Source organism: Cnephaeus nilssonii (assembly GCF_951640355.1).
Source record: "Cnephaeus nilssonii genome assembly, chromosome: 10".
NCBI lineage: Eukaryota > Metazoa > Chordata > Mammalia > Chiroptera > Vespertilionidae > Cnephaeus > Cnephaeus nilssonii.
Window position 1 is genome coordinate 59695779 of NC_137081.1, and position 15838 is coordinate 59711616.

Genomic DNA, 15838 nt, shown 5'->3' on the forward strand with positions numbered 1-15838 from the left:
GTATTATTTTCCATATGAACAACTGGAAAACCTATGATTGCCTACCCCTGTATATCAAATCATCACATTGTAAACCTCAAATATACACACTTTTCATTTGGCAATTACACCTCAATAAAGCTAGGAAAAGAAGAGGCTAATAAATCTTTATATTAATACTAGAGGCCCAGCATACGAAATCGCGTGAGACCCAGACCCGCCGCACCGGCGGAACCCCAGACCCACCCTGCGGGAGCCGCGGGCCCCACCAGCCCCACGCTGGCCACGCGAGCCCCGTCTTGCCACACAAGCCTCTAGTCCCGGCCCACAGGAGGTGCATGGAGCATCTCCTCGTGACCAATTGTTTGGTCTTTCCGCTGTTACAGCATCACGACCACAGGCCTTTTATGGTATAGATTAAGCGTGCTTAGCATATGATGCTTTTATTATTATAGATAAAAGTGCTCCACAAAACCATTTCCACCAAAATTGTGGATAACATGAACTTAAGTTAAATTCACTTAACTGCAATTTTTCTATTAAAATTTGTTTTTTATCAGCAACTCAATAAAACAAAATAGTCAAGTTTTAAACATAGACAATCCATTATGCTCAGATTTATATTAAGTTTTTTTTAAAAAAAGGCAGAATTCTAAAAGAACTAGACTTTGTCTAAATTTGTTTCTGTCTAAAATTATGATTGACATTTTCACTTGTCAAAATCATGTGGACATTTCTAGAAAATTCTTTACTTTCTTTTAAAATTCTGGATACTACAATCCCCCAAAGTCTACAAACTTCTTTGCCTCATTTACCATACTGTTCTGTTCGATAAAACCGTCTGCCTTTCATTTTTCCATTATTTATGATGTCTGCTTCTATTTCTTTTTCACTTCATTGCTTGTGCAATTTGGAAATAAGCGGATTTCACATCATAGGACATTTCACTTGGTTATATCCTTCAGATAAATTTACTGCTGTTTACATTGTGATTTTAAAGACAAAGAAAAATTGGATCATTTCAAGTAAACCCCATCCTGTCAATTAAAATATTGCTTATTGACAAAACTGCCTCTACTTTTTAAGGGTAATGATAATGAAACTAATATTTCTGCAGTACAGAATAGTTTATGAAAAACTCCAATAAGTATTATCTCATTTCCACACAATTGTCTTAAGAGGTAGATTTTTGACTCACATCAGTAGATATTTAAAAGTAAGTAGGCTAAGACATACTGAGGATCTAGACTGAATAATACATGTCTGCAGTAGATGATACCATCAATTACATGTTTCTTCATTTGTTTCTTTTTGTAGATGCCAGCAGTGTGTGTGTGTGTGTGTGTGTGTGTGTGTATGTGCATGCTTTAATATTTTAACAGCTTTATAGCATATCATTAAAATACATAAAACTGCATATATTTAAAATGTACCATTTGATAAGTTTTGGCTTATGTAAGACCTGTGGAGCTATCACCACAATCAAGGTAATAAATATATTCATTATCCCCCAAAGTTTTCATATGCCCCCTTGGAATCCCTCCTTCCAACTCTAGTTTCCCACCCCAATTTGCTGTCCATAGACAACTTGTCTGCTTTTTATCACTTATAGATTAGTTTGCATTTACCTAAAATTTTAGATTTTAGTATACCTTTTGTCAGATTTATCACTATTTCATATCTTTGATTCTATTATAAATTAAATTTTATTTAGATTTTTTATTGTTTGCTGCTAATATAGACAGGAATACAATTGATTTTTATATAATATTCTTGTATCTTGCAAACTGGGTAGATCACCTGCTTGTGTTAGTAGCTTTTGAAATAAATTCCATTGGATTTTCTAGATAATCATGTCATCTGGAATGTCAGTCTCACTTTCTCTTTTACAATATGGATAGCATTTGTTTATACTTTTTACCTTCTAGTACTGCCTAAAACCTGCATTATACTGTTAAGTAGAAGTGGTAAAAGCCAATATCCTTATCTTTTTTTGATCTTAAGAAGAAAACATTTGGTTTCTTAACAGTAATATGAGGTAGGCTTTTCCTACAAGCCCTTTATTAGGATGAGCAAGTTCCCTGCTATAATTACGTTGCTCAGGTTTTTGTTGTTGTTGTTTGTGCTTTTGTCCTGTTTGTTTTTTAATAAGGAATGGAATTGGATTTTTTTCAAATGCCTTTCTTGCTTCTATTCAGAAGATCCTTTGATTTTTTCCTTTTTGATGTGTTAACATGGTAAATTACATTGATTGGTGTTTGAATGTTAAATCAGCCTTCCATTCCTGGGGTGATCCTCACTTAGTCATGATGCATTTTCATTTTACATATTGAAAGGATTGATTTGCTAAAGTTTATTTAGAATTTTTACATCTATGTTCATGAGGGGTATTGACTTGTGGTTTTCTATTCTCTTAACGTCTGTCAAGTTTTGCTATTTGAATAAAACTGACCTCACAGAATAAATTGGGAGGTATTATCTCCTCTTCAATATTCTGGAAGTTTGTGTAAAACTGTTCTTATTTCTACCCAAAACTATGGGTAGAATCTACCAGTGAAGTCATCTGGCAAGCGGGTTTCCTTTGCAAATAGTCGTTTTTTAAAGTACAAGTCTTTCTTTCTTTCTTTCTTCTTTCTTTCTTTCTTTCTTTCTTTCTTTCTTTCTTTCTTTCTTTCTTTCTTTCTTTCTTTCTTTCTTTCTTTTTTTACCAGTTTTTAGGGCTGTTTGATTGATCTACTTCTTGTGGGCTTTGATAGTTTGTCTTTTAAGGAAGTTGTCTATTTTATTGAAGTCAAATTTACTGCCATAATGCTATTAATATTACTTTATAAGCCTTTACTATATCTAGCATCGACAATGATGTCACCTTTCTCGTTCCTAATATTGGTAATTTGTCTTCTCTTTTTTCTATTACGTTTGCTTAGAAATTTATCAATTTTACTATTCTTCTCAAGGAAACTTATTCTCTTTTACATTTTATCATTTCTGCTTTGATCTTTATTGTTTCCTCCTCCTTTTTTTGATCTTTATTATTTGTTCTCCTCCTTTTTCTAGTTATTGAAGGAGGAAGCTGAAGTCGTTGATTTCCAATTTTTCTTTTTTTCAGCAGAGATGTATAGTGCTGTAAGTTCCCCCTAAGTATTACTTTTCCGGCACTACAAACTTTGAAACACTGTGCTTTCCTTTCTTTCATTCAGTTCAAAATATTATTAATTTCATTTTGAACTTCTTTTTTGATCCATGGGTTATTTAAAAGTGTATCACAGAGTTCCCCAATATTTACTCTGCCCACGCCCCATGAATCAGGCTGGCTGGAGAGTACAGCCTACTTTTGCTGGTCCTAAATGAGGGGCAAAGAGACCTCTTTCTCGTGGTTCTTTCCTCAGTTTGGGTCATTTTCTCACATATGTGCTGGTCGGTTTACTATTGAGTTCTGTTTGTGTAGCTTTCTCCCCTCTGGTACTCAGTCCAACTTCTAGCTGCCTGATCTTCCCAGTCATTCACCTCCAACTTCTCACGTCATGGAGTCCACTGGGCTCTGTGCAGGTCCTCCTTCTCTTTCTGAAGTTGCTCTGGCAGTAAAGCTGAGGCAATTGCTCTCCTTGTTGTGTCCCATCTCTCGGACACCACTGTCCTCGATGACCTGCTGTCCAGTGGCTTAAATCTCCTATTTCATATACAGTGTTATGTCCATTTTTATTGATTCAAGTGTGGGTGTTCATGTGCAACCCAAGTAACTGTTAACTGTTATGCCTAGTCTAGATGATTCTTTAAAAATAATTATTTTATTAAAATTGATTATGAGTATAGCTAAATGTTTTATACTCTAGGTTTTTAGGATGCCAGTAGTCATCTCAAAGGACATTGAAACAGTCAAAACAGAAAGTGTTTTTTTTTCTTTCCTAAAATTTAATCTCTTGGGAGAGAAACCAAGATGGCGGCATAGGTAATCACCTATACTTGCTGCCTCTCACAACCACATCAAAACCACAACTAAACGGCAGGAGAACTACCACCTAGAACCACGGGAAAGCTGGCTGAGAGGAAGTCCCACAACTAGAGAGGTGAAGAAAGCACACTGAGACCGGTAAGAGGTGTGGAGGCATGGAAAGTGCTGCTCTTTAAACTGGGAGGGAGATACAAGCTCCCGCTTGCTCTGAACTCGTTCCAGGCGAGACTCTGGGGGACCCAGGCACATACGAGGAGAAACTGGACTGTCTGGCATGGGGACAGGAACGCCAGGATGGCTTACTCTTAGAGGTGCTCGCAGCAATCACTGTTCCTGTGTGGGGGCCCAGGATGTGGAGAACCAGGGACCTCTCTGGTGCAGGGCTGACTGGCAGCCTTGCTGTTTGCTCTGCCCTGGTGATTCCTAGAAACCCCGCCCCACCCAATTTACAACCCCACCCAAGCTGTGCACATCGGTTTTTGTATATGAATGGCCTGTCCTTTCACCTAAAACCTGTCAAACTGCAGCTGGGTCAGAGAGCCCCAGAGCTTCCAAAAGAAGGCCCAAGGCCTGGCAGCATCAGCGGCCTTGCTTCACAGCTGGGCCTTGTCTGGGCACTTCCAAACCCCATACAAAGAGGAGGAATCTGCAGATGTCTCTGTAGCTCCGCTGGGCGGCCCCAGACAGTGGCTGACCTTGCATCTTCTTGGAGATCCAAGAGCCAGTGTACACAGTGGTCAGAGTAAGACCATACTGGATTACAACTCTTCACATCCAAAAGAGACACACTCAAAGGGCAGACTCAGTGAGCACCAAAGCCCTACGGAAGCAAGTCCTGCCCCATAAGGGTGTCTCCTGCACAACATATCTTCCAGTGTAGACACAGCTGGTCAACACAGCCAATTGGCCTGGAGATCAATTCCTCCCAGTGATACAAATAGCAATCAAGGGTTAACTACAACAAGACTGTGCACATAGCCCACAAAGGGGTACACCAAGAGCGTCCACCTCAGCTGACTGGGGAGGCTGAGCCACTGGGCCCTATAGGACACCTACCACACAAGGCCACTCTATCAACTCAAGGAGACTTAGCAGCTACCCAGTACATAGAAACAAACACAGGGAAGCAGCCAAAATGTGGAGACAAAGAAACAATTCACAAATGAAAGAAATGGATGAAAGCAAAATACTAGATATAGAATTCAAAACCATGGTTATAAGGTTACTCAAGAATCTTCTAGAAACTTTTGAGAAATTTAGTGAGATACTCAAGGATATGAAAAAGGGACCAATCATAAATTAAGCATACACTGACTGAAATAAAGAATAATATACAGAGATCCAACAGAAGACTAGAGGATCCCAAGAATCAAGTCAAAGATTTGAAATACGAAGAAGCAAAAAACACCCAACCAAAAAAGTAAAAAAGAAAAAAGAATCCAAAACTATGAAGATAGTGTAAGGAACCTCTGGGACAACTTCAAGCATACCAACATCTGAATTATGGGGGTGCCAGAAGAAGAGAGAGAGCAAGACATTGAAAACCTATTTGAAGTAATAATGACAGAATACTTCCCCTACCTGGTGAAAGAAATAGACTTACAAGTCCAGGAAGTGCAGAGAACCCAAAACAAGATGAATCTAAAGAGGACCACACCAAGACACATCATAATTAAAATGCCAAGGGCAAAAGACAAAGAGAGAATATTAAAAGCAGCAAGAGAAAAACAGTTAGTTACCTACAAGGGAGTACCCATATGACTGTCAGCTGATTTCTCAACAGAAACTATGCAGGCCAGACGGGAGTGGCAAGAAATATTCAAAGTGATGAACAGCAAGAACCTACAACCAAGATTGCAAAGCTATCATTCAGAATTGAAGGTCAGATAAAGAGCTTCACAGACAAGAAAAAACTGAAGGAGTCCATCACCACCAAACCAGTATTATATGAAATGCTGAAGGGTATTCTCTAAGAAGAGGAAGAAAAAGGTAAAGATAAAAATTATAAACAACAAAGTGACAACAAATACATATCTATCAACAAGTTAATCTAAAAATCAAGTGAATAAAAAATCTGAAGAACAGAATAAACTGGTGAATATAATAGAATCAGGGGCATAGAAAGGGAGTGGACTGACAACTCTCGGGGGAAAGGGGGTGTGGGGGGTGCAGGAAAAGATTGGACAAAAATCTTACACCTATGGACAAGGACAATGGGGGGGCATGGGGTGGGGTGGGAACTGGGTGAGGGGAGCTGGGGGGGAAAAGAGGAACAGCTGTAATAATCTGAACAATAATGATTTATTTAAAAAATTTAATCTCTTTTCTGGGCAGGGAAGTTTTAGAACCACATCTTAACTAACAATTAGGGAAGTAGTACTTTATGTAAGTATTGCATATTCTAGCTTTAAAGGTATTTTCATGTACATTCCCTTCATTGATTATCTATGGTTAAGTACTTATTTTTAAGGGGAAGGTTGTTATTAAGTGAGTCTCAGGAGTGTCAGGACTTACTCAAAGTTGCACAGCTTATAACCACAGCAACAATTGCTGCCTTTTATTACACACTTTACTATATGTGTGGTCATTGGGGTGCTCAATACTATATACAAAGCTTTATTTAATCATCTCTGAAAGCGTATCAGGAAAGTGCTACAAACTTTCTTATTGTAGATGTGAAGAAACTCGAGCTGAGGAGACATAGTATCTTGCCCAAATCATCCTATATAATAAAAGGCTAATATGCAAATCAACCAAACATCGGAACAACCAAACGGAGGAACAACTGGTCGCTATGACACACACTGACCACCAGGGGGGCAGATGCTCAACACAGAAGCTGCCCCGTGGTGGTCAGTGCGCTCCCACAGGGGGAGCGTGCTCAACCAGAAACCCTGAGCTGAGCTCATGGCTGGCAAGTGCAGCCCCGAGGGCTCCTAGACTGTGAGAGGCCACAGGCTGGTCTGAGGGACACCTCCCCCACCCCCTGTGTATGGATTTCATGCACTGGGCCTCTAGTACAGCTAATTAGTGTCAGAGCTGGAACTTGAATCCAGGCTGTTGGACTCCTAGATCATTCTTGTAACTGTTACTCTATCATTCATGGCTGTGGGACACTCTTCTGTGTCCCTTGATGACTTCTCACTTTTCTCCCCCTATGACCTCAATTGGCTCAACAATGGCAGACTATCTCATTTCAAAATGAACAGAATATTGTGCATTCTTGGAAATATTGCTCCTGTGCTATTACTCATGAAAAGCAAGGTCTTTTGCTGGTGATGCTTGTTGGGTGGTATTTATGCTGACATCATAGATATTGCTTAAAAATGACACTTTTGATGGTAAATATATATTATCATGGGTTCACTTTTTTATCAATTATTTTATATGGGTATTCATTTCTGAGTTTCTCCTATCTAAAATTTCAACTCCTACCAATCTCCAACATCTACCATTTCATATTCCTCTCCCTTATTTTTTCTCTTTAACTCTTATCACCAATATATTAACATACAGGGGTGGACAAAAGTAAGTTTACAGTGGTTCCTATAGGAAATAATACAATAATTAATAAATAATAATACAAGAATAAACTGTTTCACTTGCTCACAACTGTAAACTTACATTTGTCCGCCCCTGTATTTTACTTCCCTTGTTTATTGTCTGTCTCCTTCTCTAAGATATAATTTCCATAAGGACACACCATTTTGTCTGTTTTGTTCACTACTGTATCCCATGAACTGACTGAATAAAAACTCAATAAATGTCAGCAAATAAATCAACATTTGTGTTTAGACAGTATTCTTGGGATTTATGTTATTTGGATGATTGTTGCGGAAGGAAGTAGAGAGCAATATCTGAGGCTAAGCTTTCAGGAGTATTAGCATCTACCTGTACATAGTCTCGCTGTTATCAGATGTACGTATGTTATATACCAAAGAAGACTAAAGCCTATAACAGGAAGATAAGATCACTAGATGAGGCAGCCATCTCAGAAGCCTGGAGGAAGATCACGTTTGCATATTAGCTTCTCCTCTCTCTCCCGATAATATCATCAGCAGTTACGAGTGACATGTTATGGAGGGATGAATCTTAATGAGGAGGTAGCAGTGTGGTAATTAGCACCATAGCTGATGGTCTCAGAACACTGGGGTTCAATTCTCAACTATTCCACTTAATCGCTCTATAAATATTAGAAATCACTAATATTTTTTGCCAAAATTTATTTATCCTGACACTTCAAGAAATTCTTCAACCCTATGAAACTGTTAAAACCTACTCTGGGGAGATCTAAGAGTTTTCATCAAATTTTCAATGTCTCAGTACTTACAATACTCTGGGCATCAAAGACCAAGTGATATTATTATAAATAAATCTGCAAGATGCAATTCTTTAGATTGGCTTAAACTCCCGTAAGGCTAGTCAGACTCGTGATATTTTGCAAGCCCTTAATATTTCTCTGTTTTCTAATTACCCTCAAATCTACGTAAACCAGAGCTGCAAAATAGAATTTCACTATGATTACAATCACCTTTCCACAGTTGAGGTTAAATGATTTGCCTACATGACAAAGACACCTCATACATAAATTTCTTTTTAAGAAATCGTATTTTATTGTCTATAATAACTATGTATCTCTCTCATAGAAATGTTGCTTTTTGAGAGTAAAAGCATTATGCCTTACTCATTTTTGTGGTCTCAGCATTTGAATGTGTAAAGCATGTATTACATACTCAAAATATGTTTGCTCTATAATGACTGAGCTGGATATTAGTCTCAGGTCTTCTGATTGTAAATCCTCAATATAGTCTCATTTTATTAAGTCATATCTTTTCATATAATTAGTCTAACGGGGAAGTCTCATTCCTTTGTTAATATACTGTTTCAGCATTTTTTTCTTACTATCTTCCTCAACTAGGGTACTAGTTATTAAGTGAACTGTTCTATTCATATCATGGAAAGGAAAGTAAGCATGAATCAAGAGTCTATCAAAAAGCAAAATATATAGGTTGTTTCTACTGAAATCAGATGGAAACTGAAGTCAATGATATGTTTTAAAACAATTGAAAAGTAGTCACTTATGAATACTTTATTTTTTAATAAGCTCAAGCAACCAATCACAGTAAACCTCTTATATCATTTTCTAGGGATCTGATCATACTTAGGGCCACTAGTTGCATTCACTCTGTCCCCCTGGTATCTGCATCAAATATTATCAAATTTTCAAATTTCATATTCTCAAGTCTTCCTTTTTGATACATTTATACCTCTGTTGCATTTTCTGATCATGTTCTTCTGTTTTATTACACTAAATTACTCCTAAGCACATCTTTAAATCAGATGAAGAGTATCCACCCAGTACTGGAGCTATGTATTGAAAGCAATGGAAGTCCATTGGCAGAGAATCAGGCTTAACAGGCAAGAAGACTAGAGGTGAACATGAATCTTAGAAAAGAATGAAAAAAGGTGGGCTGTAGAATCACAGATAATAGTAATATTCCCATGTTGATTTTTTCCTTATGTAATCTCAGTGCAATATCCAAGGAATATTGGTTTATTAGTATGTAAATACTCTCATCATTACATCTAAGATTAAGGACAAACTGCTTTTAAGGTTTGAATTTCCTTCCTTCCTTCCTTCCTTCCTTCCTTCCTTCCTTCCTTCCTTCCTTCCTTCCCTCCTTCTTTCCTCTTTCTCTTTTCTTCTTCCATTTCTTAACTGTCATTTGTTACTCTCTGCACTTTCTGAACCCCATGAAGTAAAAATGGTAGGTCCCCAAATGTCCCCAAAGGTTGTGCAAAGATGCATCATGTGCCTGATGCAAGAACACATTCCTGAGTATTGTACTAAGACTGTAGAGCAAGTTGCAATAGACTATAAATATATAAGCAAATACAGAAAGAACAAAATTCCATTAACTAATGATGTTTTCAGACATCTGACTATAAGAAAGGTTTATAGGCAAACAATTGTATAACTACGCCATTCTAGTACTTATAAAATAATTCAGATTATGCAAGATCCATTAAGTTCCATATTATATAAATTCAAAGTAATTCTTAGTTTCAATTTGGAACATTTTCTTATAGAACATTATTATATTTTGTAAGTGAAAAACAAACTTTACTGTCCAAAGTATATAATAAATCTATATATCATTGATAAATATATATAAACTCTAATAATTTCATTGCACAAATAATTTTGGCAAACAATAGTGTTTTGAATATTTCATGTTAAATTCTAAAATGGAAAAAATAACAGTGCTACTAACTTATTTCACTTAAAATGATAATATATGTGGTTTGAAGAAAAAACAACAGTATGTTAGCACTTATTTGATAGCATGAAAGCACATTTATGTGTCTGTATTTTAAATTTATGAATATAACAAAATGTTAAAAATATTCATATGTTTCTTAAATCATATATATGAGGGAGTAATCCTTAATTTTTATTTACCTAGAAGGTCATTTAATAAGTGAATTTGCATTATTTAAACTGATTCATCAAACAAAGTCTATGGTTGTAAAAGTAGTCATGCTACACACACAATTATACAGAAATCCTTTCACCAGATTATTGTTAAAATTATTTGAGAATAACCTCAGACAGCACTTGCAAATTCAGATAACATAGTTTTAGTGCCAAAATACACATTGATTTTATAGGGAACTGCTTTATTGAAAAAAAAATAAAGCCTGTCTTTATTTTAAACACTTGAAAGACAATGTCTTTGTACTATTAATAAAATAATTATTTTTGAAAACTTAAAAAAATACCTAAAATTTCCCATTTAACAGTAAATATTGCATGCAAAAGACTCTAGCAAATCTTTTTAATAAGTGTTAAAATGACCAACAGATCAGCAATTTGCATCACTTCACAAAAAAAGATTCCACAGTAAACGACTAGGTCTATGTGTGCATGCAACAGAATAGTATGTTTAGAGTCAAAAAATAAAGGAAAAGGCAATTACCCTAAAAGACATTTCAAGATTCTCTCCACCCCAGATATCCATTCCTGCATCGTAAGTTCCTATCTCTTCAAAGTAGTTTCTGTCAATAGAAAATAGGCCACCAGCCATAGTAGGGGTCCTAGTTGAAAAAACAAAACAAAAAGAAAAGAATATCTTTTGAAAACAATATGTGGAGTTTAATGACTGTAGCAAATATCTTTGAGACATTTTACATTAAAAATAATACTACTCAAAAATCTCAAACTGAAATCATAAAGCCAAGGTATAAGAGGTTTTAAAATTAGTAAATAGCATTTTATCATATTTTCTGTAAAACTAAATTTAGATTAGCCTCTTTTTGTTATAGGTGATCATACAGACACATGGAAGGAACACAGGGCACTTAAGAGGAGGACATCTACATTCCTTTTGAAAGCCAAAGTGAAGAGAAGTTAGTGCTCTTTGTACCACCCTTTAAGAGATTACTAATCATGAAACTGCCAGTTGTGATCTTTTGTCATCTGATTATAAATCATTTTCACGTGAAAATGGTTTTTCTATGGAAATATATATAGCCTACTTAAATATGAAAAATATTGAATGCTATAAAATGTTTATAGACAGTTAAGTAATAAGAATTACAGAAGTATTTTCAAACATCAGAGCTTTACATCTAATCACATATTCTTCCCTTTACCTAACTAAAATAACACAATCAATCATATAGCACTGGAGAAACATAGATCCCTTTGCTATGCAGAGATTTAAAGTAAATTTGGCACAGATACTAAAACATTTTCCTAGAAATAAATGCTTTTGGTTCTCAAATTTGAAACTTCTCTATAAGAACTAAGAAGTCAAATGTTTCGTTTTAAATGATTAATTAATTTTAAAAGATCATTAAAGCAATGTTGATGTGTGAACTATACAAGTCTTTCTATACAAGTACTAGAGGCCCGGTGCACGAAATTTGAGCATGGGGGTGGAGGTGCCCTCAGTGCAGCCTGCACCCTCTCCAATCCGGGACCTCTCCGGGGATATCCGACTGCCGGTTTAGGCCTGATCCTGGAATTGGGCCTAAACTGGCAGTCGGACATCCCTCTCACAATCCTGGACCGCTGGCTCCTAATCGCTCACCTGCCTGCCTGCCTGGTCACCCCTAACTGCCCTCCCCCTGCTGGCCTGATCGCCCCTCACTACCTCTGTGTGCTGGCCTGATCGCCCCTAACTGCCCCCTCTGCCGGCCTGGTTGCCCCCAACTGCCCTCCCTACTGGCCTGGTAGCCCCCAACTGCCCCCCCCACCACCACTGGCCTCGTCACCCCTCATGGCCCCCCACTGGCCTGGTTGCCCCATGCAGCCTGCTGTTCAGTCTTTTGGTCAACCCTCACTAACCCCACTGCCAGCCTGGTCGCCCCACGCAGCCTGCTTGTTCAGTCGTTTGGTTGTCCCTCACTAACCCCCTTGCCGGCCTGGTCATAGGCAGCCATCTTGTGAGGGCATGAGGGTTAATTTGCATATTACCTCTTTATTATATAGTATTATAAATTTAACTAAAAAAGTGTGGCCTAGTTGGTTGGGCATAGTCCCATGTACCAAAAGGTTGCTGGTTGGATTCCAGATCAGGGTACATGCCAGGGTTGGGGGCTTGATCCCTGGTAGGGCGCATGCAAGAGGCAGTCTATTATGTTGCTCTTTCTTTCTCCATATCTCTTCCTCTCTAAAATCAAGAAACCATTCTTTAAAAAAATAAAAGGAAAGAAAATTCTAGTTGTTCACAACTGAATTTATCTACATTGGAAATTAATATTTTTGAACATTAATTGTAGTATAGTGGTTTCCAATCATCTTAGCACACCTGATAAACTTTTAAAAAATGCATTTCCATGCTTGGGTACCACTCTCCATAGATTCAGATTTCATTAACAGGACATGGGGCCAGACCTTTGGTGTTGTGTAAAGTTCCCAGCTAATTGTAACGTGCTGTTCAAGAGGAGAAACACTGGTTGAGTAACTAATTTGGAATGTTCATCCACCTAGTCTGATATTGGATGAACAATATCAATTGTTTTGCTTTTCTTGAAATTATATCCTCTTCTGCCACAGGATATGCTCATGTCCTCTAATTGAACAGTACAGTTCAATGAAAAACCACCCAATAATATTGTACTTGGATAGCTACCAGACTGTGACGTTCCTGATTTCTCCCAGGGCTCTCACTGTCTTATTCTCAGGTAATTAACTGCCCATCAGTTGGAGAAGCACAGGCTCTCTTAGTCTCTGAGCAGTTTTATTACTTCTAGTCTTGCTGAGTTCCTATCAGGAACAGCATCACTGACCTTCTGAATTATTAGAGAAACACTAACAAAGTGAAACAGATGGTACTTATGGTAGCCACAACCCTCACCTGACTGGGGTTTTGGAACTCTATGGCAATAACTATATACGGTACTAGAGTGCTGGAAAGCTTATATAATGAAATGAGGAACAAAAAAACTGCTTCAATTATCCTGTCATAATGCAACCAAGTGCTTAAGAATGTTAAGTAATGCATTTTTAATGATCAGTTAAGAGTGCCTATCCACTTATCTACTTGCTAATAAAGGACTAATGCATTAAAGTTAAATACCAGTATTGATTTTGATCTTACATTTTGGTCATAATTCCTATACATGTGTGAGAAATGTATAATAAATGCCTACAATAAATCATATTTAAATATAGGAATGACTCAAAAAGTTTCACTTATTCTTGAAAAGTAACAAAAATAAAATAGCAACTAAAAAAAAATCCTGTATTTCTGAGGAAATAAGCTGCTAGAGACAATTTTTTGTCTTTGCAATGTCAGCTGTCTCAAATAGTTTATAGACGATTCCTTAAATTATATTTATAGCCAAAGCCAGTGTTATGCAACACATTCTGTTATAAGTAAACTAAATGAGCAATTTATATATGCCTATGTGAACCTTAAGTGTTCAGGTGCCTAGAAGATAAAGACCTTGATTATAGTTGAATTATCTGAGATTATATTCTTTTTTATATTGTGTTTATACAATGTCACACCAACCAACTAATTCATTCAATGGAGGGGGTGGTGCAGTGCTCAATGGCTATGAACGTGACCTACTACATACACAGTAGGTAGGTGAAGATGAATTAATAGAAGAAAAACACTTAGCACAGTGCCCAGCACATAATAAAGTTAGGTGATATATCTTTGTTGTTGATGTAACCATTCAAACAAAAGACTTGAATGTCCTTAATTTTAGCTCTCCATAAACACACCCCCATTTTAGATTTCAAAACCATTTAGAACTATTTCATATCCAAGACATTGAACTCTGAAATCTGCCACTCTGAACACAACTTTATTTTATAAGCCCTCTTGTTTCAATCCAATGGAAGTCATTTTTTATTCTTCATTGGTGATTTTGGTTTCTTAGCTATTCAACGTTCTCACATAATAATCCCCTTCAGGAATTGCTTTCTTTCTCCCACTGCATCTCCAAGATTCAGCCATGTCAAGGAAAAAAAACTAGCCTAACCCCCTAGGTTCTCTGCCCTGGCCTTATATAACTCATTCTCTTTTTGTAAATATAGTACCTGGGTAAGATTAACCTTTACCTCATCTATTTATGCTCCGAAGACCCACAAAGTCATTGAAAAAGTAATATGATGAGTTCAACTGGTCATACTGGAAGTCCATGCTATTGACTCTCTGCTTAGTCCACAAATTGCTAAGGATCCTTCTACCTATGTTTATTTGTTCACTTGTCTCATTTGAAACTTTTCCAAAAGTTTGGGACGCTTCTCTAGAAACTAGAGATTGAGTCAATGCATAAAATGTGAACTCCCTCACTCTCTACCTCTACCTCTCTCTAGATAGATAGATAATTAGATAGATAGATAGATAGATAGATAGATAGATAGATAGATAGATAGATAGATGATAGATGTTCTTATTGACCCTCTCTCTTATTTCAGAGTCAAGAATATCTCCTTTCTTCTCATTATGGGCTAGCATTTACTCTTGTCCTCTCAGCTGGCTCTTTTCTGACTACTCTTTCAGCCACTTTTTCATTGGCTATTACATTTATGTTTTATGCCTTTTGACTTATCCAGATTGTCGTCTTGAGCTTATAAAACTCTTCAATTAAGTTCTATGCTAAATCAAAATACACCTTCAATGCCATCCTAAGACTCATTTAAACTAGGGACATATATTTTCTATTCCCTTCACGGATAACCTTTTTGAAAGGATACTTTCTATATACTCCCTCAACTCCCCTTCACTTTCTAACTAAAATCTGGATCTTGCTCCCACCTCTACGACAACTTTTTATTCTGAAAGGCCTTATCGATTATGAACCTCAATTGCCTTTCCTGGACGTCTCCATTTGAAAACATTTAACACAATTCATCGGCTCCCCTGCTTGAAATCTTTTCATCTCTGACTCCCCTTGCATTGTTCTAGAGAGATTTTTCCTTCTTCCAAGTAGGATATTCATTTTGTGATTCTTATTGATGCCCCTTCCTCTTCCTTTCCCTTGCTGGTTGTCAGATCTTAGTCAAGTTCTTAGTTTCACATCTGCAACATGAGTGCACTATACAATTTATATCATTGTTTCCTAACAATGTGCACTTAACAATTATCGTCTTTTGTCCCCAAATGTAGTCCTCCCAAGGGTCTCTCAGTAACACTTTTCTCTTTCTATCCTTCTATAAACTCATTTGTCATATGTCTCTAATTGTCACCTCTATGAGTGGGACTCCTAATCTGTGCTTCTTTTCTCTCTTCTTCCCTCTGCATTGTGTGCTTTTTTATTTTCTTTAAAATGTTATTTTTAAATAACTAGTTATTTTCTTTAAAAAAAAATCTTTCTGACTCTGCTCATTGTGCTTAGCACAGAACTGAGAATGTGCTACCCGTTTATATCTGCTTCTCTCAATGT

At 36.9% G+C, this 15838-nt stretch overlaps 1 protein-coding gene across 4 annotated transcripts in view; it reads right to left on the reverse strand.

Annotated features, from left to right (window-relative positions):
* GALNT13 (polypeptide N-acetylgalactosaminyltransferase 13) overlaps nucleotides 1-15838 on the reverse strand; it is a 504499-nt gene that overhangs the window by 180443 nt on the left and 308218 nt on the right. For all 4 annotated transcript variants that reach the window (XM_079782941.1, XM_079782940.1, XM_079782939.1 and 1 more), the window contains exon 8: nucleotides 10909-11026. In XM_079782941.1, coding sequence (XP_079639067.1) covers nucleotides 10909-11026 — 118 coding nt within the window. The remainder of the gene's footprint in view (nucleotides 1-10908; nucleotides 11027-15838) is intronic.